The sequence below is a fragment of the Myodes glareolus genome, chromosome 9, assembly GCF_982192425.1.
Source record: "Myodes glareolus chromosome 9, mMyoGla1.1, whole genome shotgun sequence".
In the NCBI taxonomy this organism is placed as follows: Eukaryota; Metazoa; Chordata; class Mammalia; order Rodentia; family Cricetidae; genus Myodes; species Myodes glareolus.
This window is the reverse complement of record NC_142034.1, coordinates 14,497,459-14,524,464: the sequence shown is the minus strand read 5'-3', so window position 1 is coordinate 14,524,464 and position 27,006 is coordinate 14,497,459. Positions and strand designations below refer to the sequence as shown.

Below are 27,006 nucleotides of genomic sequence, written 5' to 3'. Positions count from 1 at the left end.
TCCACTTCTGATGGGCTTTGCTGAGCACCCTTACTAGAAATGCTCTGTCTGAGCCTCACGTGCTTGTCCTGGAACAATGCACTAGCAAAGACCTCTTCTGTACATGGGTGTGCAGAAATAACCAACTGCCCTCCCCACAGCTGCAGGTAGCAATCTGAGGAGTCACAGGGAAATGGTGGGTGCAAGACACCATTTCCTCTCTGGAATGCCATGGTCTTTGGAGAAAGAGGCAGGATAAGTGTTCGCACCTGCTCTCCAAGGCCATTGCTGGTCGGTGACTACTGAGCTGAACAGAAATGCTAGTTAAACAGATGATGTCATGGCTAAGAGGCTTTTACTGACAAATCCTCTATTGCCTCAGTCACGGTTAGAAGAAAATCCTGGACACTCCTCTTACCTTTGCAATCTCCCTGCCTGCTAGGCCTTACCCGCCAAGGCCTTAGACTCTAATGAAATATGATACTGAGAATAGGGGGAAATGCTGATAGGTGGAGATATTTGGAGGTGAAACGTGTGTTTGTGTGTTCCTATGTACACACGTGCATGTTCATGCCTATGCAGGGGTCAGAGGTCAACATCAGGTACTTCTATCACTATACCTTATTTTTTGAGACAGAGTCTCTCATTGGACCCCAGAGTTCACCAACTGGCTATACTGGCTGGCCAGTGAGTCCTACAGCTTCTCTTGTCTCCCTGGTCCCCCTCATCTTGGCACGGCAGGCACTTTACCAACTGAGCTACTTTCCCAGTCTTTGGGTGCAAAGCTTTTAGCCCACAGAAATGGCCAAGGTGTTGATTTCCCCAAACCTTCATTCTCAGGCTGCGTATGGTCGACTGTGCGCTGAAATAATCACTGCGGAGGCAAACTGTCAAATGAGGGGGAGAATCAAATAGGAAAACAGCCAGTGTTCTGGAATCGGCAAGTGAGGGACCATGTGTAGAATACAGACCCCCATGTACTTAGAAGTAGGCACAGGCAACCTCTGTGTTCCAGAGTCGAGAGGCTGGAGAGCGGCCCTGACCCTCTGCCCGCCATGCCCACAGTTTTCAAACCACGCAGGGGACACACCGTTTTCCTAACCATGGGAGGACCCTGTGGCAGTGACTCAGGGAGAAAAATGGACCCTGCTTTTCTTTTCCTGGTGAAAAGAAGCCATGTAGACTGGCTTTCCTTAGGACAGAGGCTAAGCCTTCAGAGGCATTGTTAGCAGGTTGCCGACTCGTTCATTCTCGCAGCTGGAATTCCCGGTGAAAGAAAAGTTCTGGGGGTGAGAGGCACCGGCTGCCAAGCAAGCCACACAGCCCACAGACAAAGCTGCTACCGGGGGAGGGTCATTGAAGGCCAACAGCTCAAAACACCTTGCAGAGAGCTTTGTCCAGTTCCTGGCTCTAATCAGTCAGCTCCTCCTTGCTCCACATTCTGCCTGGGACTCCATTCAAAGGCCTCTGCTTCCTGGAGGGACATCATCACCTGAACCTCTCCTACAACATTTATGCTTAGCTGGGAGTGCTGCTTCATAGCGTCGAGATAAGAGGGGTAATTAGCAAGTGGGTGGCTGAGTTGGACAAGGTTGCCAAATCAAATTTTGCTTTCCCCTTGGCTGTTTCTGGAAAGGAGCCAGGCCAGGGCAGGTCTGCTTGTTCAGTACAGACAAAGGAGTCGTGTGAAGCTTTGGTGACAAGGTCAGATACTGTCAAGGGTGTAACAGGGGTGAATGAAGGAAACGGGGCCCACATAGGTGGTAAGAACCTGGCTCCAAAACAACCTTCCCGGACGGCCTGGGTATGTCTTCCAGAAGTCCTGCTTTACATATTGGTTTATCTGCTTAGCTTTTTTCCCCTTTCCAGTTCAGGAGAATGCTCCCTCTCCTGTCCTGTCGTCTCTCTTTTTCCCCTGTGTCCATGGTCAACATGGACAGAGACGTCAAGAGTCCAGAAAGAGCATTCAGACTGTGTCCAACATAGTACCAGAGGTGGCGCTGGAAGAGCCAAAGAGATATGATCCAGGCTGTGTTTTCTGCAGTCGAAGAAGCCTGACTTGTCATGTGGGGTGCATGTGTGCATGCATGCATGTGTGCCTCTGTGTGTGTTGGGATGTGATAGCCTACTTCAGCTTTCTTTTTCTAAATTTGTTTTGGAGTCTTCGCCCCAGTGTCTGTGTCCTTCATACTCACACTGACCCCTCCCACCCCATTAATCTCCCGAGGAAGGTTGTCTTTTGTGTTCATGATTTCATCTCTCTATAAAAAAATCCAGGAACCGCAAATGAGAGACAGCAGGCGATACTTTCTTTCTGAAACTAGCTTAACTCGCTTAATAAAATTGCCTCCAGTTGCATCCATTACCTGACAAATGAAATAATGCCATTCTTTAAGGCTGGAAGACGTTCCGCCTGGCATGCACACTGGACTTTCTCAGGTTCTCCACTGCTGGACCCTGAGATTGGTGTCATAACTTCGCTGTTGAGAGCAGTGTAGTAAACACAGGCCGCAAACAGCTCCATGACGGGTTAGTTGACCTACAGCTCTTGGCGTAAATGCCTACGGGTGATATAAACAGCTCATGCGGAAGATGTATTTAGTTTTTGGAGGCGTCTCCTTACTGATTCTCCATAGAGGAGGCTACACTAGGTTCCATTCCCACCCGCAGGGTTTCCTGGTGTCCCTGCCCTCACCAGCATCTGTTATTTATTTTCCTGATATTACTATTCTGACTGGGATCAGATGAACTCTCCAATGCAGTTTTCATTTGCATTTCTCCGGTAGTTGAGGAAATTGAACATGTTTACTTCCTACTTATTGGCCATTTGTTTTCCAGCTTTTGAGAACTGTCTGCTTGTCTCATTAGCCTGCTTATTGACTCATTTGATATCGCATTGTTTAGTTCTTTCATTCTTTCTATCTTCTAGATATTAATGGTTTGTCAGATGCACAGTGAGCAAGGATTCCTCCCATTCTGCAGGCTGTCTTCACTCTGTGAGCTGCCTTCCCCCCTGCCTCTGATATACAGAAGCCTTTTAGTAGCAATTATCAACTTGTTTGGATTACGAGACACCTCGTGCATTAATGAAGCTCACCTCTGGGTGTGTCTGAGCATTTCCAGGGAGGAGCCATGGGGAAATACAGAAAGTCAGCTGTGCACCCGCATTCCCAATTCTCTGCATCTGGGCCCCCAAACGGGCCAAGCCACTCTCGCTGCCCCGCCCTTCCCCTGCCAAGATGGACATATTCTTCTGAACTTTTAGAAAAAACACCCAAAATCTTCTCTTGTAGGTTGCTTTTTGTCTGGTATTTGCTCACAGTGATGAGGGAAGTCAGTAAGCCCGCCTCTGGCTCCCAATACCCTTCCAGACCCTCAGCATTCCCACACAAGGCGTGTGCTATTCGAACTCATTTGAAAACCACCTGACCACAAGCCTTGCCTGCCCTCTGGCTGTAGAGGTCATGGCATCTCCAATTTGCTTGCCATCTCCTTCGGATGACACTGGCACTGATGGTTAGTTCTTTCTTTCCAAGATGATAATTCTCATAGCAACAAAATGCTAGCGCTAACAGGAACCTCAGGATTCATATAATTCTGTTGTCTTGCATCTTGCTACAGCTTCATGGATGAGGACAGGGAAACAGGAAGGTTGTGTGATGGGACCAAGGCTCACAGCCAGGCAAACTCTTTGAACGTGACACTCTTAGCATACTCTGTGCCTGCTCTTCTTCTGCAGGATGCTTCCAAGTTTGAAAGCAATTTGCCAGTCAGTGTGTTCCTACATCTTCCCTGTCAGCATGGGAAAGCAAATGAAACCCAGGACAAGATTTCCCTAGTGGCTGGAGCCCCACTGTAACTGTAGCTATACAACGAATGGGTCGGGATCCAAAGGGTTAAAGTGTCCATGAACACATCAATCTGCTGGACTAAAGGATTTCACAGGGCTAAGTGAAACTCTGCTGATAGAGTAACAAGGGGCTGAGAAGAAAGCTCAGTTTGTGAAATGCTTCCTGTCCAAGCACGAAGACCTGAGTTCCAGGCCCAGGTCCCATGTCAAAAAGTCGAATGTAGCAGGATTATATATGCCTTGTTTGTAATCCCACGGCTGGGGAGGCTGAGATAGAAGGACCCCTCCCTGAGGCTTGCTGGCCAGTGCTCAGTCTGCTGGGCAAGCTCCAGGCCAGTGAATCTCACCTGAGGAATGACACCTGGCATTAGCTCTTGCTGCATGCACACCTGCCCACATGGGCAACCACACACATAGGCATAGCCACACACACACACACACACACACACACATACACACACACAAATGGATAGAGGAATGACCTTGGATATTTACGCAACAGCACTGAGTGCTGTGTTGGGAGTCATAACCGATTTATCTCACCCCAAAGTCAAAGCCACAGTCCTATCTAAAATAGGACACTCCCACCATCACTCGGGAATAGCCCCCTGGACGCCTGCCTTAGTTTAAGGCCCCTGTGATTCGGGGGCTGGAGCGGGGTTTGAAACAGGTTTTAGGGTTATCCCGAATAGGTATTAGGAAGCAATGAGCCTGGGCAGGACTGTTGGTTTGTTTATTTATTTTACAACTGCTATGCATGCACTGTCCCTACTGCTCTTTGGGCAACGGGTTGCCCATACCAGTTCTCCCCCGACTGATCACTCAGATGATCTGTGCAATGACAGCAGCAACATGTACCAGGGAAGCACGCTCCCACGTACCCTGTACCCTGTACTTCAAGCATCTTGTACAAGCCCCACCACCGGGAAGAGTCCCACAAATGCAGGCTCTCCTGTTATGTCCCTGCCTGCTGGGCCTGTTGGATAGACCCCTGCCTCCAGTGGGTCTGAGCTGGTGAAATACCACTTCCCTCAGGAAACCCCCAGACCCAGCACCCTCACCTTGAAAACTTTTATAAGAAGTTTGCCTTCTTCTGTTCTTTCTCCATTATTCTAGGGGGGGGGGGAAATGCCTGCCTGCATTTGAAAGGGGGACCCTGACTGTCTTTAATTAACCACAAACCTTGCATTGATTACAAAGGAAAACGGGAGTTTAGAAAGGCCCTGTGGGGGTGCTGTGCTGCAGACCTTCCTGCAGCTGGCTACAGCCCACTCTATTTAAACCAGGATATTTTAGAACCACCCCAGGAGCTAAAGAACTTAGCTTGCATTTTTTTCTTCTTCTGGAAATCTGTATCTTTCCAAGTGGAAATGCCTAGGAGCTGAGACGAACAAAACCTGATGTTTCCTTACCAGTCTGGTGCCAATAAACAGAGCGTGAACACACGTTAATTGGAGGGGCCTTTATAAAACACAGGAAAGAACAGTTTTAATGGGGCAAAGCAGTTAGTGTTGGAGAGGACCCTAAGATAGAATCCGCTTGCCCGAGCTTCTGGTTGGACCACCCTTGAAGATGACATAGATCAACAGATCAAAGATAATCTCTGCATTTATTCTGGGACATTCCATTGTCCAATCTAACTGACCTCCCTGAGTATTCTTGGGGCCATTCATCTGTTGTTTATTTCTTCCTTATCTCCACCCCCTCCAGCCACACCTCTATCAAAGGGTTAAAGGAGATTCAGGAGAAGTTGTTAGAAAGACAGTATCTGCAGGCTTCTAAGAGAGGTCTTGCTTGGCCAGTGTGTTGTTGACTTTCTAGAAGACCAAGTTCCCTGCAATAATTTCATGGCAATTAATCTTGTACTTAAATGATAATCCTATAATTAGAAGCAATTAAAATCCCTTACAAGGATGGCCTTCTCCATCAGTGTCAGTGACTCTGTATGCTAATGGGGCAATCTTGAAAGAGGCCCCAGATAGAATTCTCCTCTCACCTCCCAGGGACGCATTCAAAGTCTACTTCCAAGTGGCAGGAGTCACTGGAGTCAAAGGAGATGGTGACTGAGCCCCCTGCAAATAATCCGGGGGCTGGAGAGCATTTGAGACGGGGAAGACAGAAGCCAGGTCACTTGCCTGTGGCACCAGGGTACTTTCAGAAGAAGACAAGGGCTGCATTAAGCGAGTGACACTGGCAGCCCTTTGCCCCTCACCGGAATCCTGCTGCCTCCCACGGGCACCCAGTGACTAAGCACCCAGCATGGAAAGCTATGTTCAAATCACGGCAAAGAGAACCAGCGTGAATAACAACCCGTAGGAGGGCACACCGCTAGTTAGTACACAGCTGACATTTAGCTGTACCACCGTTAAGTCAGGGCGCAGCACCCGGATCAGCATGTAAACAATGACAGCTCTCCCCTTCAGGGATGCGGCTCCTTCGTGGGCTGGTGTACACGTCTCTTAAGGATTCCAAAAGTCATGCGGCTTCACGAGCTAGGCTAAAACAGGGCATTCTAACTTAACCCAGATGGAGAACTAAAATGGGAAGAGTCTTCTGGATCCAGGATATTAGGAACATGGCTTCAGCCTGACGGAATTTTTGTATCCTGTGCCTTTAGTATCCGCCCCTCCCACCATCAGTCCCAATAAGAATACATTAAGCACTGACTTGAGGATCCAGCTGGTAACAGGAAGTGAGACACTCTAACTTCAAAGGGCTTTTTATGATCTGGTAGAGGGACACTGACATGGATTTCATCGCAAATAACAGGAAGGGCACATACAGAAAGCGACCTACTTTAGACAAGCCACGGTGAGGAGGAAACACCATGGAAGGGGTCAGAGGCAGTAATGAGAGATAAAGCTGGGGGTGGGGGGCAGCAAAGTGCCGGCTCCTCAAGGGGTTACACGGAGCTAAAGCACTGAGATGCCCAGCCAAGGCAGATGGAGGACGCAGACTCACTTTGATCATGCCCGCTGTGACCTGGAAGCACCTGCATTTGACCGGACAACATGCAACAGGACGTTTTCGTACGCGAGTGCTGCTGCGTGTGTTTCAGCCTATAGAGGCGGGCTCCTGTTCTCTTTTGCAGAAGAATGCACGTGCATGTTAGGCGTGGTGAACTTGAGGGAGGTGACGGCTAGAGAGGATTCCTTCAAAGCCTAAGAATGTGAGGGCAGGAGGGCTCGCTGAGGGAAAGAAGCAGGGCAGTAAGAGGCCAGTGTAGCCGAAGGGAAGGTGGGCACCGTGCCAGCCCCCACTGTCAGTATGTCCTGAAGGTGAGTTTGCCTCCGCCTTTTCATGTCCATTTTACTTCTTCACTGTTGCTCAGGAACAACATCGGCCGGATTCCCCACTGTCACTTTTATTACAAGTCATTACCTAAACCCTGGTTAAGTGGAGGCTGTGGGGAATGGTGGCAGACGCACACCCATCATGGTGCTAAGAGCACATCTGTAATTACGGGAAGCTCAGGGCACTGCGGGGCAGTGTCGGCTACTAACTCCAGGAGAGACATGAGAAGCTACAAGCACCTTCAGCAACAGCACCCTGTGTCTAAGCTGAAGAAACGTCTGTGGTTAGCACGTGATCTTTCCGGGTTATCCACGTTAGAGTATGGGGAGGACATGCTGGGACACCCGAAGTGGACTGTCCTCCATGCTGTAACAGTGATCTGGGCTGGACTTAGAGCTCTCAAGTTTCAGTTTCCTTAGTTACAAGATGGTAATGGGGATTACAATTTTTATTTATTATTATTATTTCTTACATCAAATCAGGGCTTGCATGGTGGATGCTTAGTCAATGTTGGTTTCTCTTCTCACTCCGCCTGGACCCTCAATACTAGCAGCATCTTTAGTTGGCCCCTTTCCCTGCATCTGCTACTTGTATCTTAACTAGATGGCTAATCATCAGCACCCTCGCTTCTAAGAGCCCGCCCATAGAGAGACCACTGGGAAACGGGCACCATTGATCATTGTCACCGTTACTTTCTGAGAAGGGGAGCGGTACCCTTCAGACAGTGGGCTTCTTCTCATTCTTACTTTCTGGTCTATAAACAATAGAATCCTACTACTGTGTAAATGTCACATGGGAAGGTAACGTAACCCCCACCGCACGCAGACACAGTGACTGCTGATGGGCCGGCAGCATTTCGAAGACACGTGCACATGCTCGAGAGGAAGTACATTTGATCAAGAATAGCACAGCTGCTCCCTGCTACAAAAGGACTTTCCTCCAGCAGCTTTTAGACCCAAATGACTAAAATCCATTCCTCATATAGGCAAGGGTCCTAAAGCTTGTTGATGTCATCTATAAAGAGAGAAGACTGCTTGAAACAAAATATTACACAGATCAGCACTGATCTGGGGACCTTGGTAGACTCAAAGGACTCCCAGGGTCCAAGACTGAAACCCAAGGAGAAGGTACCCTCCAAGCCCTGGGTGTTGATGGAGGGAGGCTTCTAGATGTGGTTCTTTCAGTCCTGAGCCCTCTCTACTCATTACACACCATCCATGAGCCCAAACTGGACTCTTTTACTGGATAAGCTTGCCTTCTTCCTTTTCTACTCAGGCTATTTGGAAAATAGGCATAATGCACACAGTCCCAGGTGGCTTCCAAACACTGGGCATTTCTGTCCATGGAAGGAGACAGGATGCTGTGGTCTGCAAGGGCACATGGTGACAAGTCCCATGCAGCTGCCCCAGCTGGCTCTGAGGAATGCTCAGTGACTTGCTACATTAACTGAAGCAAAGGGTCATGTAAGAACAGATCACAAATGGGGCTTCAGGGCCTCTGACCAGACTTCTTTTGCTTGCTTTCCACTGGAAGGAAGGGCACTGCGGGCTGTGGGCAAGTGCATAAGCTCAAAGGAGCACAAGAACCAGACAGGGAAGCTGCACTGCCTAGGAGATCAGATGCTGCGAACCTCGGGGCTTCCTTCCAGCCAGCAGTGCTCCCTACAGAGGACACTGAATACCCAGTTGGCTAGAACAAGGCTCCAGACATACCTAATGCAGCCCGGCCTTTTGGAAATTTGTGCTTGGTTTGAAAAATTTGAACCAATTTCTAACAGTGAAGCTGCAAGAACAGTACAATGAATACCTACACACCCTTCATTTATATTCTCTAATTATCATTAATACCATTCTATTCCATGTGCTTTCATCTGCACAGTGCTCGTGCTTCTGTTTTTAAATGCTGTGTGTGTGTGTGTGTGTGTGTGCGTGTGTGAGTGTGTAAGCCAGAATCCAGGACAACCTTAGGTGTCATCCTCAGGAATCTCACCCACCACCTTTGGTTTGGAACTCACTGGTTAGGTCAGACTAGCTGACCTGTAGAGTCCCAGAGATCCTCCTGTCTCTGCCTCACTGACACTTGGGTACAAGTATGGGCTACTATGCTAGGCTTTTTATACAGGTGCTGAGGATCAAACTCAGGTCCCCATGCTTGCCCAGCAATTATTTAACTGAGCTGTCTCTTCAGCCCCTTCACGCACATGTGTGTGTATGTTGTTGTTGTTGTTTTGTTGTTTTTATTGACCCATTCGGATACTACACATGTCAGAAAAATGATCCCCAAGCTATTTCACAACCCCCTTCATAACTACACATCGCTGTTGCCACTCAGGAACTTTACACTGATACAAAAACATTATCACACGTTCCCCAATGGTCCTCAAGGCCCTCTAGAGCTGTTTGGAATTTTGCTTCGGATCCAAGATCCAGTGAAGCAGTACACATTGCATTTGGTGGCCATGTCCCATTAGCTTCTTTCAATCAAGAACAGTCCCCTTGACTGTCTTTGTTTTTCATGAAATTGGCAGACTTTGGAAACCCAGGTGAGTTATCCTGCAGAATCTCTCAGTATCTGAATTCATTCACACTCGTTTCCCCTGACTGAAATGATAAGGTCCTGGTCAGAACATTGACGAGGACACTGTGCATTTCCTAGGGCATCCTACCAGGAAGAACATCTTTCCAGTTCAGGCCGTTTGTAGAGAAGCTGAGTGCTGTGAGTACAACTGGATTCATGTATTGAAACCCCAATCTCAATGTGATGGCGTTTGAGAGTCAGACCTTTGGAAAGTAGTGAGGAGATGAGGTGGAGCACTTGTGGTGGGGCTAGTGCCCTTATAAAGAAGGAGAAAGCATGCCTGCTTTTTCATGCACAGATACTACCTGTGCATGATACAGAAGATACAGAAGATGGCTACCTGTAAACCAGGACGAGGGGCCTGACTAGACACCAGACTCTAGTGCTTTCATCTTGGACTTGTTCCAAAACTACAAGAAATAGATGTCTGCTATACGGGTCATCCAGTTGACAGCACTGACCTTGAATTTGCTCACTTGAGTAGGGTAACACATATCTAATTGCTACTGAAACTCCCGCAGCAAAACATTTACCAAACAACAATATTCTGGCTGTGCATCCTGTAGTGGGACCTCAAAAACACTGCAATCAAATATAGGTTTGCTCCTCATAGGGGTTTTGGTATAACTGAAGTTCTGCTGTACGTTCAGAAGACAGGGAAACAGCAAACGCATGGACACCTTGTGAGCCAGGGTCCTACTGACGGTACAGGAAGTGGGAACACAAGCTGTGGGAAGGCAGCAGCAGGCCCAGGGTTGGAAGCGGTAGGGTGGAGTCATTAAAACAGCCCTCACCTTCATACTGAAAAGAGTATGCCCCAGGAGTACCGAACACCCTCAGCTCCCAGATCTTGGATTTGAAGTACTATTTTTTACTTTAAAACAAGCAAACATAATACAACAGCAGCAGCAACAACAACAAAACAAACTTCCTTGAAGAAATGACTGAGGTACTAGGTGAGTTTTTGTATTCTAAAAAGAAAGGAAGTACCCAAGAGAAATAGAAATACTTAGGGGATTACATCAAAAAGACATTGGAGCCAGCTGGAAGAGGCTCCCACTGTCGCAACTTGGGACAATTTGAGCATAAAAAAAGACAGTGAAAAATCGACTTGTGAGCCCAAGTCAACATCCCCAGCATATTGTAGGGAGAAGGAAATGGAAGCTGTTCATTTAGAAGACTACCAAGTGATGGAAATGAGGAATTATAGAATTAGAACATGATCAGTTTCCAGCCATGAGTGTGTAACCACGGATCAAGGCTCTTTAGTAGATACTTTCCTTGTTGAATGACTGCTGAACTCCAAATACTTAAATGTCTAGTACTGAGCACAAACATGAGAGATATATTGGAGTGGAGGGGTCTACTGATGCCACCTCAACCAGGAAACTGAACACAGCATTGCTAGCAATGGGTGGGATAGTCAGGATGCATCTGAGGGTAAGTGACTCCTGGCTGGCATTCCTACTCTATGCCGACCCAAAGGACCTGATTCCTCAGCTGTCACCTCCTGTGCTCCCAATCTGGCTCCAAACCCCACAGGCAAGACTCTGTTTAACAGAGATGACCCCTAGCTAACAGCTTTGTCCTTAAACAAAGCAGCCATTCAGCTTTTCCCTGACGGCATCCCATTGGCTAGTCTACAACCGTCTGCCCTCAGTGAAGGAACTTGTGTCTAGCCTCCCAGTAAGCTACAAGCTATCCCTGTGCTCCGTCACCGGCACAGACAGCAAGTCCAGGGTTATTGTGAACACTGGACGAGAAGACGTGTGTTCTGTCTGTTCAACACATAACTGCCTGCAACCAAGGGCTCCCTGTGTAAAGAAGAATTGAACCGAAAGCCTCCACGACATGGCTCCTAAGGACTGTGATGGTCAGATCCCTAATCCTTTGACAATGGAGAGAAATATCATCCCCTGACCCCACTCTCTACTTCTCTTTTGAAATCCTCTATGACATGGCGCTTCTTGGACACGCTCTGTACTCTGCCTAGAGAGCCATCTTTTCTGTCCTCATGGCTCTTCTGTTACTCCCTATATGAATCTGCCACCTTATTGTGTTTCAATTTCCCAGGAGATTAAAAACCTTTATCTTGGAGGGCAGATCATTAGGATATAGGATGCTCAAAGGGGAAGTGAGACTTTGCATCCTAAAAAAGAGCTCACTAAGCTCTGAAAGCAAACAATCCAAAGGTGTAAGGAAGTCCCTGAAATTGACCATACTCACTAGCCTGTCCCTCTGCAAGCATATATAAACAGCAAGGACACTCTCAGACTAGGCAAACTCCCTGAAAGAGTCTCAGACCAACCAAACTACTTAGAAAGACACTCTAACTTGTGAAGCTAAGTCTAATGCTAACCCTCAGGTTGTATTATACAGTGAGTTACAGGCTTACAGCTTTGATGATGTAGCTGCCTTTGAGTCATTTCTGTCCCCATAGGTAACCCCTCACTCATATTCCTATAAGTGAACCTCAGTAAAACTCATTGGTTCATCAAGCTGGACCTGAGTGGTATCAATCCTTTGGTCTATCATTGGCCCCCTACGTGGGGTGAATAAATAAATGTTCGTGCACACAACATACCTTCAGCTTTCTTGATCACTTTCTTGATTCCTGCAAGCCCCCACTGCTCCTCAAGGGACCTAGTGTGACCTGTCATTCCTTTGAATGTTGAACTCCCCCATAAACATCACCTGCTCCCCATCGTAACCATCTGAGTGCCCTGTTGGAGATGCTACTGTGGAATGCTGTTCTCTGGGCATGAAATGGATATTACCATCTTGTATCAGAGCAGTTGTGATTATCTGCAAGGAATTCTCATGGGAGCAGACCTATTACTACTACTTTATAGAGAGAGTGGGCGTAGGGTCACAGGGCCCTCACCTGAGATTACAGCCACGCCTTCTCTCTTATACTCCCCTCTGCGAATTGACTATGTGATCATATCTGGGACTTCAAAAACTTGCACTGGCCAAATGCACCTGGTTTCTGGTCTTGCTATGGGAGGGAAAGTTAACTGAAGTAGATATTGAATCTTTGCAGTCTTAGAATGCTTTCAATTACACTGGGGTGAGACATCTCTGTGGTGTAGCTCTTTGGGTCACCCACACTCTTGTAAGTAAGCCCAATAAACTCATTGGTCTACCAAGATGGACTTGGTTAGAATGGTTCTTTTGGTCTGTCATTGGTGCCCTGTCTGGGGTGGACAGACATGGTTTACAATTCTCCAGGAAAAGCCACAAGTAGATGCTAAGAGAACTGGAGTTATCGCAGGGAGCTAAGCCTCATGGCTTGGGTTCTGTATTAAATGTACTACAAGGAGGTGGAAGAGCATGTGGACAGATTGATGTTTTAATCACACAACACGGCGGTCAGTCTCAGCACCCAGGAAGGAGAGACCCTGGCCCTGAATAGTGAGCGTCTTAAAACCCACAAGGAAGTTCAAAAGGGGAGGTCCATGTGTTGCAAGGGGCCACAGGCCAGGAGAAGGGTATCCCATTGCTCGCCCCATGAAAACTCAGGTTAGAACGTCAATCTCCACGCTACATTAACAAACCAAAGTGTATGAGAAAATTACACTCTTCCTCAAATAACATATCTGTGGGAGAGACTTGTTCCTGAAACAGCCAGGAAGCAGGTGGTATTTCTCCCTCATTTACTTACAACATTAAACTGAAAATTACTTCTCACGAGGAATTTCTTTTATCATTCCATAACAAATAAAAAAAAAAGTACAAGAATGTAGGAAACCTTTTTAAATCTCCACGGATGGGCTAGGGGCAACTGTTCTGATACCAACCAGCACCACTGCCCAGAGGTGACAATATAAAAATATACCAAGGAAGAGGATGTCATTCCCAGAAACGCTGCACCAATTTAGAAGTCAAACTTACCTCTGATTTCAAAAGGGTGATTTCATCCCAAAGCGGAGCTCCCACTGGGAGCTCCTAAGTTATTTTGGAAATTATTTTCAACCTGAGCAAATCCACATAGGTGAAATGGGGACTCAGCTAATCTAGCAATTAACACAGCTGCTCAGGGGTTCGGTTGAAATGCATTTTCTAAGAAATCGCTTGCATTTGGACCCTAAGCTCTGCTCAGTGTGCTTTATTGCTCATATGTGCGTTCTCATTAAAGCCACGCTAATTCCCACATTCTATTTAACCCCTCCCTGCGAGCGCTCTTCCCTCTACCTTTTGAACACTCACAGCGGTCTCCTTCAAAGGGTCTTTTCTTTCCCAGTCCCCTCCGCACCCTGAGCACTTGCCCATAGTGTGCTATTTTGGGACCACATAATTTGGCAGTTAATGACACTTGGATTTGGTTTGCTCTTTAATCCTTCCACGTGGTCTCCTTTCCTCCCCAGGTTTTAAGTTCCACATTAGAATTTTCAAGAGCGTCTTGGAGTGCCTTGCCGAATGCAAATTTGCAAAATATTTGTGGGTTTATTGTTTGTCCCAAAGGGAACTCTATTCAATAAGAGAAACTCAGGGGGTCTCAGAGTCTGGGTGTGGAAAGGAAGAGCTGGGGTCTGGCCAATTCCATTACCTTCTTCTCTGTGGCTTAGGGCAATTTCCATCTCTCCTCCCCACACCCTGGCTCATCTTGAAGATGAGGGTAAGAATGGTTACCTCCCTGATGAGAGTGCCTGAGAAGCCAACAAGACAAGGGGCATATTATGCACGGTGCAAAGAAAGACTAGGTACACCCTGGGCACCATAGAAGTGGTAGCTGCTGTTTGCTGTTGTCAACAGGTTTCCTCAGGACAAACCGTTGCCTGAACCATGCACCAAGGAGTGGGGAGGGGGAGGGAAATGGTAGGGCAGAGCACCTGTCCCTAGAAGGACTGCTTAGCTTGGCATTCTCCATGATACTTTGGAATGCCAAAAAAAAAAAAAAGTGAGTTGGATGTCTTCTCTTTGAGTCTGTCTAATAACTCTAACTGGAAGTGGTGGCATACACCTGTATACTCACACTTAGGAGGCAGAGGCAGGAAGATAGATGGAGGCCAGCCTGGGCTACATAGTGAAATCTTGTCACAACTCGCCCCCCCCCCCCACTTGCAAGATCATGGGATGTTTGCCTCACATGTGCAAGGTTCTAGGTTTGCTCCCCAGAGCTGCCAAAATAATAACATGATTTTCAAGATATTATTACTAATTAGCTATTTACTTGAGCTTTACTTTCTGAATTTAGGGTTGTATTTCCTTTACATAAATAACTGAATCTTAATTTACTTTGTTTTGGTTTTATGGAGTCATGAATTTTCAGCAAGTGATCTCCCACTGAGCTATATCCAGTAACTATCTTAGAAATAGATTCCCATTCTTATCGGTTCTATAAAAGTACTATTAAAGAATTTACAGTTTCCATTTTCAGAAGCAAGCGACTAAATTTCCTTGTGCCTCAATTTCTCCATCTCTAAAGCAAGGATCACAAAACAAACTTCCTCATAGGTTTAACTTAGACACAGAAAATACTTAGAAAGTAGCTGGCCTTTTGAAAAAGTTGCATGGGAACCTATTACTGTAGAAACTTCTTAAAATACAAATATATATAAAAGGAGTTTAATGGAGTTTCTCTATGATGGGGGCATAAAACGCCAACTCCAAGCCATATGTTATCAAATAAAACCTACAGCATCTCTTTTTGAGTCACTGGTCTCATAACCCTGCCTAAACACTAAAAGCTATTTCAATGTTCTTGGTTACCCTCCAGAATTTGGTGGTAAGACTCTAATGTGGAAGACAGCTAAGACAAAGAACATGAGAAATCTAGTTGGTACTCAGCTGGAACTTTCACCCCTACTAGGTAGTGTGCATAGTGCTGGAAGGTACTGTGCAGGTTACCAGTCTCACCCAAGCGGTGAACATTGCAAACTACAATAACCTGTCTGGAGAGAAGATACACCCACGCGTGCAACAGTGGCACCACAGTTATGGGAACAACCAACTACTTTTTAGTTTCTATTGGATTTAAAGCCCATTCTGTGAAATGGAACCTGTACCTAACACTGTCAATGAGACTAAGAATCTGAGGCCATATAGATTTGAGGAAATAAGGAGAAAACTTTCTACTATTATTCTGCTAAACGTACATAGCAATAAAATAATTCCTAATGACATATTGCTATACTTATAGATCAGTGCATTAGTCAACCTCATCAGAGGAAATTTTTCTTGCAGTAGATGGCAGCTAACACAGAAACTCACAACTCTTGGCCCCACTTCTCCCATAGGTAGAGTGACAACTTTGGTGACAGTATTGACTTCATAGTAGGGAAGAACAGGTGGAAGCTTTTGTCTTAAAAATACCCTCCATGAGGATATCCAGAATAACACCTCAAAATTTTTTAACTTCTTTGCATTCTGACTTGAGAGGACAGTTCTTGGAAGAAAATGTGCTTATTTTTCAAAGAAAGAAAAAAAAAACAGCTAAAAACAACCAAATAACCAACCAACCAACCAACCAACCAACCAACCAAACAAACAAACAAAATCCTCTCCAAACTCTGGAGACTTTCCCAAAGTAAAGCTTTCTCTGAATTTTTCCACTTTCTTCTTTTCTTAAACAGATATTTCCTGAGTCTTCTGTTTATCACATATTCTGATGTGCATAGGTAAACCATGAAAGCCAGTCTTTCCAACACTTATAGAAGCTTAAAAACCATAAATACAAATAGAAATATAAGCCCTTTCTGATAAAATGAGGGGAAATGACCAAGGTTACGGTCATTCCACCAGGGAGTCCCAAGAGCAAGTGCACAGACTGTCCTCTGAGAGTTAAATCATAAGCTGACATGGAGGGCTGGGCTTTAGCTCAGTGGGAAATTACTTGACTAGCAAACACAAGGCCCTGGATCCAGTCCCCAGGATAGCATAGAGAGGCTGGGACATGTTGAACACACAGATAGGTCCTAGGTCACCAAGATACCGGGATAGCTTTGTTGAGTGTGCACCAAAAGTGAGTCTGGAAAAACCAGAGGGAAATTCAGACTGTAGCAGGGTTCACACAGATACAGGAAGGAGTGTTACAGTCCAGGGATAAGAACTCCACACCATGGCTGGGCTATTGGCTGAGGATGCGTATGGCGTGACAATTAGAGGCTGGGGGGTTTAGAGGCAAATGGCTCTTTTCTGGTTTCCCACTTACTAGTTCTGTATGCCGCAAGCTCTCCAACCCCTGCTCCTTGTCTGGAAACTGAGGCTAAGAATCAAGTGTAGAGAGGAGGAAATATCACACAGGATGTTTCTGACGTCATATCTGACACAGAGGAAGCACGTGTACGACACTGAGAGGCTGCACTATTTCTGAAAGGGATTTTTCAGGTCATAACAACCCAAGGCCACCGAGTGCCTAGATCCTCCACCTGTCTTCCCTGGCCTAGTTCTGGTCTTACCAATAGGAGTTTGACCGGCTGGTTGTCCTGTCCCCGGCATGGCAGGAAGAAAATGGTGACCATGCCATCAGAATACCCAGGTCTGCAGGTTGGCTTAGCCTTCGCACAACATTTGAGTATTTGGAAATCTTTGTGTGCAGAGCATTCTCATAGGATGTATTATTAATCAGTGGTAAATGCCCCGAGAGCTTAGATTCACCTGTTTTGCCATCACCTTGACCTTTGCCCAGCAATGATTCTCCTGGATGATGCCTTACCCGTGACATGGAGCTTTTCATCGGTGACCTCGGCCTTCAGATAAATCCGCCCCCTCTTCTCTGTGTGATCCATTCCGCAGAGGCTGGGGACGTTGATCACGCACTGCTTGTGAACATTCATGTCGCAGGCTGTGGATCAAGAGCGCAAAGGGTCAGGCCGGCCACCTGGGCTCTCATCACTGCCTCCATGTTTTGATGTCTGAGCAGAAGTGGGAATGATTCGCCCCTAAGGTGATGCCGTGCTATAATGTTTCTGGTGATAAAAACAGTTAGCAGATGTCCCTTCCTGCACAGGCTTCCTCTTGTGAGTGACGACACCCCTAAAATATCCATCTCAGATTTATTCAGTCTTTACCACAGCAAAAGAACCCAAGTTGTTCTTCTGTGACCGTTTCAAATTAGTTAACAAAATCTACACAGGTATTGTGTATAGAGACCAGACTAACTACTTAATAGTTTATGTATACACAGGTATACAACAAGCAAATTTGTAACAGAGGATACTTTTTACATTTTTTTTTTGTCAGAGAATTCCTTCTGCATTTCTGAGATGGCCACCAAGAAAGTGGTGATCTGTGGGCTGAGCATAGGGAATTCCCAGAACACTTCTTTTCCTCAAGTAACTTGGTATTTTTGAGAAGCTGTAGGTATATTGCTTTTTTTTTTTTAAAAAAAAGAACTTATGTTTGATATTTTAAACCTGTCTTCAAATATTTAAATATTAATCCAAGTAAAACAAATACATGCCTGGCATAAGCCATTCCTTACGCTGACATTATGTAGGCGAGACAGGAGGAGGATATAAAAAGATCAGTCTTATTTCTGTGAACCAAAGAAACCCTGAGAAGGAACCCCAGGGTTGACTACAAACGCGGGGCTGTGTAGGTGTGCCAGCCCCGCCCTCCTGGTACCTCGGGCTTCCTGGAAACCTCACCCACTCTCCCTGGGATGCTAACAGGATTAACCTGCAATCTTCAAGGCAGGGCCTGACTACCCCTTTCCTTCTCCGTGAGTAACCCCAACATGGCAATCTCTCTCTCTCTCTCCCTCTCCCTCTCTCTCTCCCTCTCCCTCGTTTTTTAAAAGAAGCCATAAATATTGGCCGCAATTAAATACTGAAAACTGGATAGCGACACAGCAGGAGAAGAACAAGCAGCGTCTTCACGGAGGCAGAGTCCCTTCAGCTTCTGCCCACGAAGCTCCCTCGCTCAGCCAAGAAGACCCTTGGGAGGCTGTGTTAGTTGCGTTCCTTGGGCTAACTAAGCCCTAGCCATCTTCTGGTTGCTGGGTACAAGATGAAATCTAAGGGTGATAAATGAAATGTAGGGCCTCGGGAAGAATATGGGGAACCAGGAAGGTGTGCGGGGTGAACAGACTCTGGGGCTGTGCTCTGGTTTTGGCTCCACCCGAACCGGCTTCTCTGCCTCGGGAAGCTCCTTTGCACCCTCTGATCCCATTTCTCACCCTACAGATTAAATGGCTGGCTGACACGTGGCGGCTAGATGTTCTCCCACCAAGTGGAACTGTGCACAGACTACAGTCAGACAACAAACAGGGGTGTGCGTAGGAATGGCTACATCTCTGCTAAGGTAGGTTGGCCTCCTGATGCCATTAGTTCATTCTCCTCCTTCCCAGAGGGACCCTGGATACCCCAAAGTCCAAGAAAAAAAGAACTAAAAACAACAACAACAACAACAACAAACAAAACAACAAAAATTATGGCTTGGGTCAGTTTAATGATGGAGTCCATGTTTTTCAAACAAAATCTAAAGCTGAATCCTAATATGTAAAACCCTGAGGCTATTGTCAAAAATGTTTTTACTAAATTCAGATTTATACAGTTATTACAAAGACATTCAAGGGTAACCCAAGACACAAAACCCTAGAACAGGTGGTTTGGGAGGCTACTTAATGTCTGCCATGATAGAAATGCTTTCCCCAAAATTTGTGTGCTGGGAATTTCAGTCCCCAAATTCATAATAATAGCAATTGTAGGTGGGGCCTTTGAGAGGTAAGTAATCCTGTATGAGGTCATGAGTGTGATTGTGAGGGGTCCCGTGGTGGCGTTATGACTTTATAAACAAAAGTGAGGTCTCAGGTAGCATCTTAGTCTAGCTTTCCATGCTGGCGCCTTGTCCTTGGATATCTCAGCTCCCAGAGTTCTGAGACTGAATGGACCTCTACTCCTCATAAAGCACCCGTTTCACACATTTTGTTACAGCAGCAGAGACCATCTCAGGCAATTCATCTGCTTCCGCCTCATGTAAAACTGACATACTATCCAGAAGAGAATACACCAGAGGGAACAGTATGGAAGAAGACACCTCCTCAGCCAGCAAACTTCGCCGTGGAATGTATATGATGGGGCGGAGGGCAGAAATCTGATGACAAGTTATACCTCTTCAGTGGGGCTGGCAATACAAACGTCTCAGCCTTACTAACTTTGTCAAGGTTGGTATGTATATAACATATGAGAGTGTCCATTTTTGCTCCCTGTTTCTTAACATCTATTAATCGTGCTAGTGTGTGTGTGTGTGTGTGTGTGTGTGTGTGTGTGTGTGCAGGTCAGAGGACAATCTGTAGGAACCTGTTCTTTCCTTCAATCATGTGGATTCCAGAGACTGGCGCCAGGCTGTCAGGGCTTGATTGCAAGCATCCTCACCCACTGGACCATCTCCCTAGCCCTGTTCTAGCTAAAAATATACTTACAAATGTACTTAGGATTACCGTTTTTAGAAACACTGAAGATGATGAAAATGATGCGTTTGGAATCTTAGGGTTTCTTGAAGTACAGAAGCTGCGGGCCCGGATGATGGGGCCATTAGTCTGCACAGCTGGGTAACCCGAGCAAACCCTGGGCACGGAGAGACACTCTCCACGGCTCTAATGTTCACACATCCCAGCTTATGCAAAACACAGTGCTTACTCCATGCAGGATGCAAAGCTTTGTGGTCGATCTAGTCTTTAGGAGTATATGAGAACCTGCTGGTGTTTTGCTAACACTTATTACCATGAGCTTCGTAGCTGCCTTTTCATGCCCTGGAAGTAGACATTTTTATTTCAGCATCTAGCACAGGTAAATTTGTCGCTCGAGAATTAGCAACACAGAAAGTTTCTGAGGTTATTTGTCTTGCCTTTTGTATTGGATAAGGATGGACACAGGACTGAGGAGGAGGAGAAGGGAAACGGCCTCCCGTCCTCCATGTCATAACTAGACGGCTGTAGAATCCCCCAGTTTGTCCACGGGCTGGGCTGAGTGAGCTCAGGAAGCCACCCTGCTTCTCATCTTCACTTTAGCTCGAGTTTTAAGGAGAAGCCTGCTGGATTTTTCCACAGTCCACCCACTAATTAGAGACACAGGAAGATAATGACTATAGTTGCTTAGCTTATTTTGAAGCCAACCAAATGTGGAATCTGGAGGTGGGGAGTTTTCTGTGGGGTTTGACGAGCCTGCATTTTACAGGGATTGAAGATTTCTACCACCCAGAAGCACAGACACAGACAGACACACACACACATACATACTGAAAAAGTGACAGTACCCACTAACTTCATTTATAAACCAGATAACTTTGTGGGGGGAAAGCTCATAATTAGACAAGGAAGTAGTTTTCATGATCCAGAACCCGGAGAAGAGAGCAAGTCATCACTTTTTGAGCCTGGCCTTTATCTGAACCACTTCTCTCCGTCGGTGAGCCGCGGTTGAGGGGTTTCTGAAGCCTTGGCACTGAGCAGACCCACGCAGGAGCTGCAGATCCTGGCCACCTACTGGGAGGGAGAACTTACTGTCGCATTTCATCCCTTGGTGGATAAGTCCATATAGCAGGGAGCCACAGTGGTCGCAGAAGGTAGGGCTTCCGTAAGTGTGGATCTTGAACTTGTGCTTGCTCCTGGGGTCCTGCGGGGAGAACAACAGCATCCATTTTAGGTACGAAAGGGCTGTGGTTTTGGTTAAGCCAAGCTCATGCCTTATTTTCATTGCACAGTTTGGCTAGTTCCAGACTGTGTATTGTTCCCTAGGGTCGGAGAAGTTACGTAGGGTGTGTGTGTGTGTGTGTGTGTGTGTGTGTGTGTGTGTGTATGTGTGGTCTTCTGACATATCACATTTTAATTTACTCATGTTCCCCCATTTTGAAGTGTATAATTTGTACATAGTCAATGACAACGTTTCCATGAAAGCTGTCACTTGAAGCTTACCATCATCAAGGTCTGGAAGGAGGCATGCTCAGAGCCTCAAACCATTCCTGGCCCTGTCCCCCCAACACCTAGCAGAGCTGTGGCACGGAAGAGGAAAAGTGCCTGCTGTTCTTGTGAGATTGAGCTGAGTGGCCTGAGATCTGGATCCTTACGGAAATCTCTTGTCTACCAGAATCCTGACGGGCTATGGAATCAGACACACCCTGAGATGGACAGGACCTCTTGACTGTATGCATTTGTCTGGGGGAAATGTCAGTGGTTAGAAGAAAACCAGAACTCATTGGGGTAGCCCTTCCCCAAGCATACTGCAGGCCCATTGCTCTCTCTAGCAGACTAAACAGAGTGCGAGGGTGCAACCAGAAAGTTGCTCATGTAGGTTCCTGTTCTTTGGCTCACAGACAGATAAACTGGAATTATATACAGCATGCCACAGTGAGCCAGGGGCCTGGATTCTCATACTCCTCAGAAGCATGACTTTGGACAAATAGCTTGTTCTTCCTGCCTCATCTGCACTGGGAAGTCAGTTTTACCTAACTTATGTGGCTATAAAAAGGACAAAACAAGCCAAACTTTGGGAATTGCTTAGGAGAGCAACCTAGTAGCAGGTTGTCCAACGCAGGGTGAGTGTGCACGGGACAGAGAAGAAAGTTCTAGCTGATGGTTCTAGCTTCTTCTTCTTCTTCTTCTTCTTCTTCTTCTTCTTCTTCTTCTTCTTCTTCTTCTTCTTCTTCTTCTTCTTCTTCTTCTTCTTCTTCCTCTTCTTCTTCTCTTCCTCCTCCTCCCCTCCCCCACAATGTAACCCAGGTTGGTCTTGAACTTTCAATCCTCCTTTCTCAGTACTTTTCAACTCTGCAGTGTTGGAATTAAAGATTCATAGCACCAACTCAGTCCCCAGTTCCTTCAAGGAGAGGACTGAGCAAAAAGATCTTTGAGTGCTGTTTGAACTGCAAACCGATGCCATACTCAATATGCAATACAAGGCCCCACCCTCATAAAACACTGTGAGAGCCCAAAGAGGCAAAGTATGGGAGGAATAGGAGACAGGACTACCAGGAAGATACAGTAAGCCTGGGCTCTCCTGGAGGCAAGTGCTGCCCACATGCAAAGAGCCACCAAGCAAGACATGCTAAGCTTTTGACTTTCGAAGGCACCTGGGCACCATAGGTCTAACAGATTCTAAAGGTGAATTTGGCTTAATAAGAGTCGTCTTTTGCTTGGCTTTGGAACCCAGAACCCAAGCTAAACATATCCCAAATGAACAGTTATGATTACTTTTTAGAGGCACAGATTAGAAAATTCTGGAATGTTTTAATCATGCAGACAAACACTCACAGATGTGTCCACTACATGTGGTAAAGTCTCCTTGTCCATCATTATAATGTTACCTTCACTTTAAAGAGATGGTGATGACCCCCCTCCCCAGAGCAACATCATAGATGTTGGAGCTGGGATCTGACCCCGATTCCTACTATGCAAGCTTCCAGACATCTACCCAGAATGAGGAGCTGGTTCTTGTCATCTTCTGAACTTCTAGAGCGGTCCCTCCTTTTGTTTTCAGGGAGAGGTACAGATACACCACTTGTTTTATAAACAAAATATTCTTGTAATGCAGTCATGCTCCTCAGTGACATGGTTTCTGTGCTACCGTGGCAGAGATGAATACTTGTGGCAGAGAGGGAAGAGGCCACAGAGCAAAAATGTGTTTACTACCTAACGTTCATAAGAAACGTTTGCACACTCTAGCTTTAGGGCAATGGGTCTCACATGGCAGAGTATCAGCTACAGCAATCACAGATACAGAGCCTAGTTACTACCGTAATCAGAAACCCCGGGCAGGGGCTCCCATTATGGTCTACCCTTCGTCTCCTCCCCTCCCATTGTTTTTGAATACAGAACTTCACTATGCAGCACAGGCTGGCCTCAAACACAAGACCCTTTTGTTAGCTTGCTGAGTAGTGAGATTATAGGTCCATGGCTGCTTGCTCTGGTCTCCTCTGAGCTTTAACAGGCCCTGGCAGATTATCTCAGGTTTAGAAGACTTTGATCACAGATTTGTAGGCAGTAGGGCCTGACAGCAGCAGCTGAATGCATGTGTTAATGACCAAATACTATTTTATCATAAAATTAATTAAATAATCAATTAGTGTGTGTGCATGCATGTGTGCATGTGTGTGTGTGTGTGTGCACATGCGTGCATGCCTGTGTATGTCACCTTGTGTGAAGGTCAGAGGACAACTTCTGGGAGTTGGTTCTCTCCTTCCACCCTGTGATTTTCAGGGATCAAACTCCAGTAGTCAAGCATAGAAGCAAGTACCTTATCTACCAAGTCACTGGCTCATGATTAGTCATACTTATGAAGCAACCTGCTATCTGGCCTTCTAAAGGCCCCTCTCAGGCTATAAAATACCTCGTGTCCTTGTGGGAGTATTTTCCCTAGCTAGTAATGACTCTGAAGTTGGAGTGAAGACAGTCTCTGACATTAGAGCAGCCGATCAGTCTCTCTGATGTCTGAAGCGTGGGGCAGAATGCTGCAGGATCAGGCCAGCATCAGCACCAATTAGCTGGACCCGTGTTGACAGTGAAGGTTGTGTCCTACAATGTGGAGGGCAAAGAAGAAAGCAGCCAGGTCCCCTGCAGAAACGCGGCATCAACAACTGACAGTAAATCAGGAGTGGCGGCTCACTCCGAACCCTCTGGAGGATGCACAGGGCAGTCAGCCCTTGGGGTAGTTGTCCTGAGCTGACTGTCACACAGAGTTTTGTTGACGTGGCACATGAACAGTGGGTCTCACTTTCAGAAAAACCTAACTCTTACTCATCCAACACCCAATGGTATCCCCAGGTTCGAACTGCTGGGAGGTGTAGAAAGAGGGGAAGCCGTCACTTCCACTTCTTGTGAATGTGACTGGAGAGCCAAGTCCCAGAGTCCTTCACACCCAAAGTACGTGTGGGACCCTGAATCCTGCCTATGAATTATAATGGCTATATGTGCTCCTGTTAACTCCATCAGTGTAAGATCATAAGCAAAGGGTCTGCAACCTGATAGGAGCTGGACAAACATAAGAGGCTGTCAGTGTATTAGCCATAGAAGTAAACTTCATGTAGTCCAAGGTTTCTCTAAAATACTTCAGTGGCGTGGGCTGCAGTGGATGAACGGTCGATGAATGGAGAGCGGAGTGATTCCAGCCTTCATAGGAGGTCAGGACGGAGGCGAGCAGGGCATGCTTCTTAGTCCTGCTTCCTGAACTCTGTGACTAGTTCCCCTAGGAAGTTCCTTCGAAACTGTTTGGTGGTCCAGATTACCGCAAGCACGGTCCCAACTTAAAGGTCAGGATGACAGAAGAAGAGGGAGGCAGGAGCATGGAAACTCACCCAGTGTGACGAATCTCACCAGTCTGACAGCAGAAAATACCTTGTTACTTCAATGGGACTCACTACGCTCACAGAACGCTGCCAGAGTAGAAACTCTCCCGGATGCCTGGATTTCTACCACAGCCACTGGCAGACAATACCTTTGCCTTCCCTGAGTCTCAGTTTCCTCATCTGGATCCTGGACTATGGGGACTAGGGTTCTAAATGAGGTTTGACGGAGCCCTGATCTTGTCAGGAGGTGCCCCGTGCCACTGAGGATGGAGAAGGAAGCGAGCAAAGGAGGGAGGCGAGGCGGCTGCTAAAATTAAAGTTGGGAACAACTGTACTGGATGGTCTCCTCAATACTGTCTTGATATTTAGAAAAAGAAAACACCAACAAAACCCTTTTTATTTTGAAATCATTTAAGACTCACAAGAATTTGCAAAACTAGTACAGCCTGTTCCCGTATGCTTTTCACCCAGCTTCCCCCAGTGAGAACATCTTACATAACTACAGGGCCGTTAGCAGAGCGGGGACGCCGCTGCCGCCCTGCCACCGGCCCACTGCAGGCGTCCTGGGGTCTCTAGATTTCCTGTGCATGATGATAACAAAAGGACTCTCATTGTACAATGTATGAATTAAATATACTGTATACTGTAGGGAAGACAGGCCTGTTTGCTGAGCAAATATCATGAGCTTCGGTAGATCAACAGCCGAGGAACGTCCGCCACCTGTCCATGAGATTCGCAATCCCTGGAACGCACATGAAGGGGTTGGGGAGGGTGACTCCCAAGATCTAGCCAAAAGTAGGAGTGGAAAGTTTCTAAGTAAAGGAAACACACACTGTGCCTCCACCTCCGTGGCCAGTTCTCTGGGAACAAAGTCATTTTGAGTCTCTGGCTGACTGAGGGCTCAGCCAAGTGTGCAGCCAGCATGGGTCATAGGGAGATTGAAAATCGCTGGGCTTCCAGGTGGAGAGGCACCAGTCACAGAGCGAGCTGAAGCCTGAGTGTGCTTCCGCCCAAGTGTCGCAGGCCCTTGGGTCCTGAGCAGCTTCGGGACTCTCTGTCACATCCCTAAGCCCTGACACTTTCACCTGCCAGTAGCACCCAAGGGATCTCACCTATGCCACTGATTGTGATGGCTCCCACTGGCCATAGCCACCCGGATTCTACCTGTTGTCGCTGACATAAGGGGTAGTGAGAAAGACCACTGTTTCCTTTCAGAGGACACACACACACACACACACACACACACACCAATCTCAAACAGGAAAGAGAACCCCAAACTGACTCTGCTAAATTAGTAACTGTGACATAACCAAGACGGAATATTAAGTTTTAAGTATGAACTTTATCTCTGAGCTCTCTGGGAGGCAAGGTGAGAAGGCAAAAATGAACAGAGGAGGGTTCTGGAGAAGAGGTTCTGAACCTTCCTAATGTTGTGACCCTTTAACTCAGTTCCTTATGGTGTAGCGACCCCAACCATAAATTTACTTTTGTTGCTACCTCATAACTGAAGTTTTGCTACTGTTATGAATTGTAATGTAAATATCTAATATGCAGGATATTAGTGAATGAGTCATTCGATGCCCTCCTCGAGGGTTTTGACCCACAGGTCACAAACTGTTGTTCTAGAGAAAGCCATCCCATGGGTAAGGTGTGGTAAGCTTAGCCACAGTACACAAAGAATGATCTGTTAAAGAGTAAACCCCTCTGTGACTAGGTTAGCATCCTTTCCCTCTAGTGAAACACGTGTAAATGTTCCTTTTAACTTCTTGAGGCAGCCTCTGCTTAAAGGGAGTATAAAATCTGCTGACCGCATTACAGGCCTGATATTACGTTATAATAGACCAGGCACATGCTTGCAACATCTGCTGTATGGGTGACTGCATCAAAACGGAGGCTTCGAGTACACTGCTTCTCATTGGCACACATGAAATCTCACTCACAAATCTAAATCTGGATTTCTTTCCAAAAAAAAAAAAAACAACCAATGGGAGAAAAAAAAATGCAAGTCCTATTGAAAACATCTGTTAGCCCGTATCTTATTTCTTAGTTCTAAAATATAGTAACTCAGTCAGTTTTCCCTGGAAAGCCTT

The 27,006-nt window shown here is 46.4% G+C and overlaps 1 protein-coding gene across 1 annotated transcript in view; it reads right to left on the bottom strand.

Moving 5' to 3' along the window:
* Nucleotides 1-27,006, bottom strand: part of Prkca (protein kinase C alpha) — a 396,832-nt gene that overhangs the window by 100,389 nt on the left and 269,437 nt on the right. The window contains exons 4-5 of the mRNA XM_087909850.1: nucleotides 21,144-21,255; nucleotides 17,358-17,486 (exon numbers count right to left, since the gene is read on the bottom strand). Coding sequence (XP_087765976.1) covers nucleotides 17,358-17,486; nucleotides 21,144-21,255 — 241 coding nt within the window. The remainder of the gene's footprint in view (nucleotides 1-17,357; nucleotides 17,487-21,143; nucleotides 21,256-27,006) is intronic.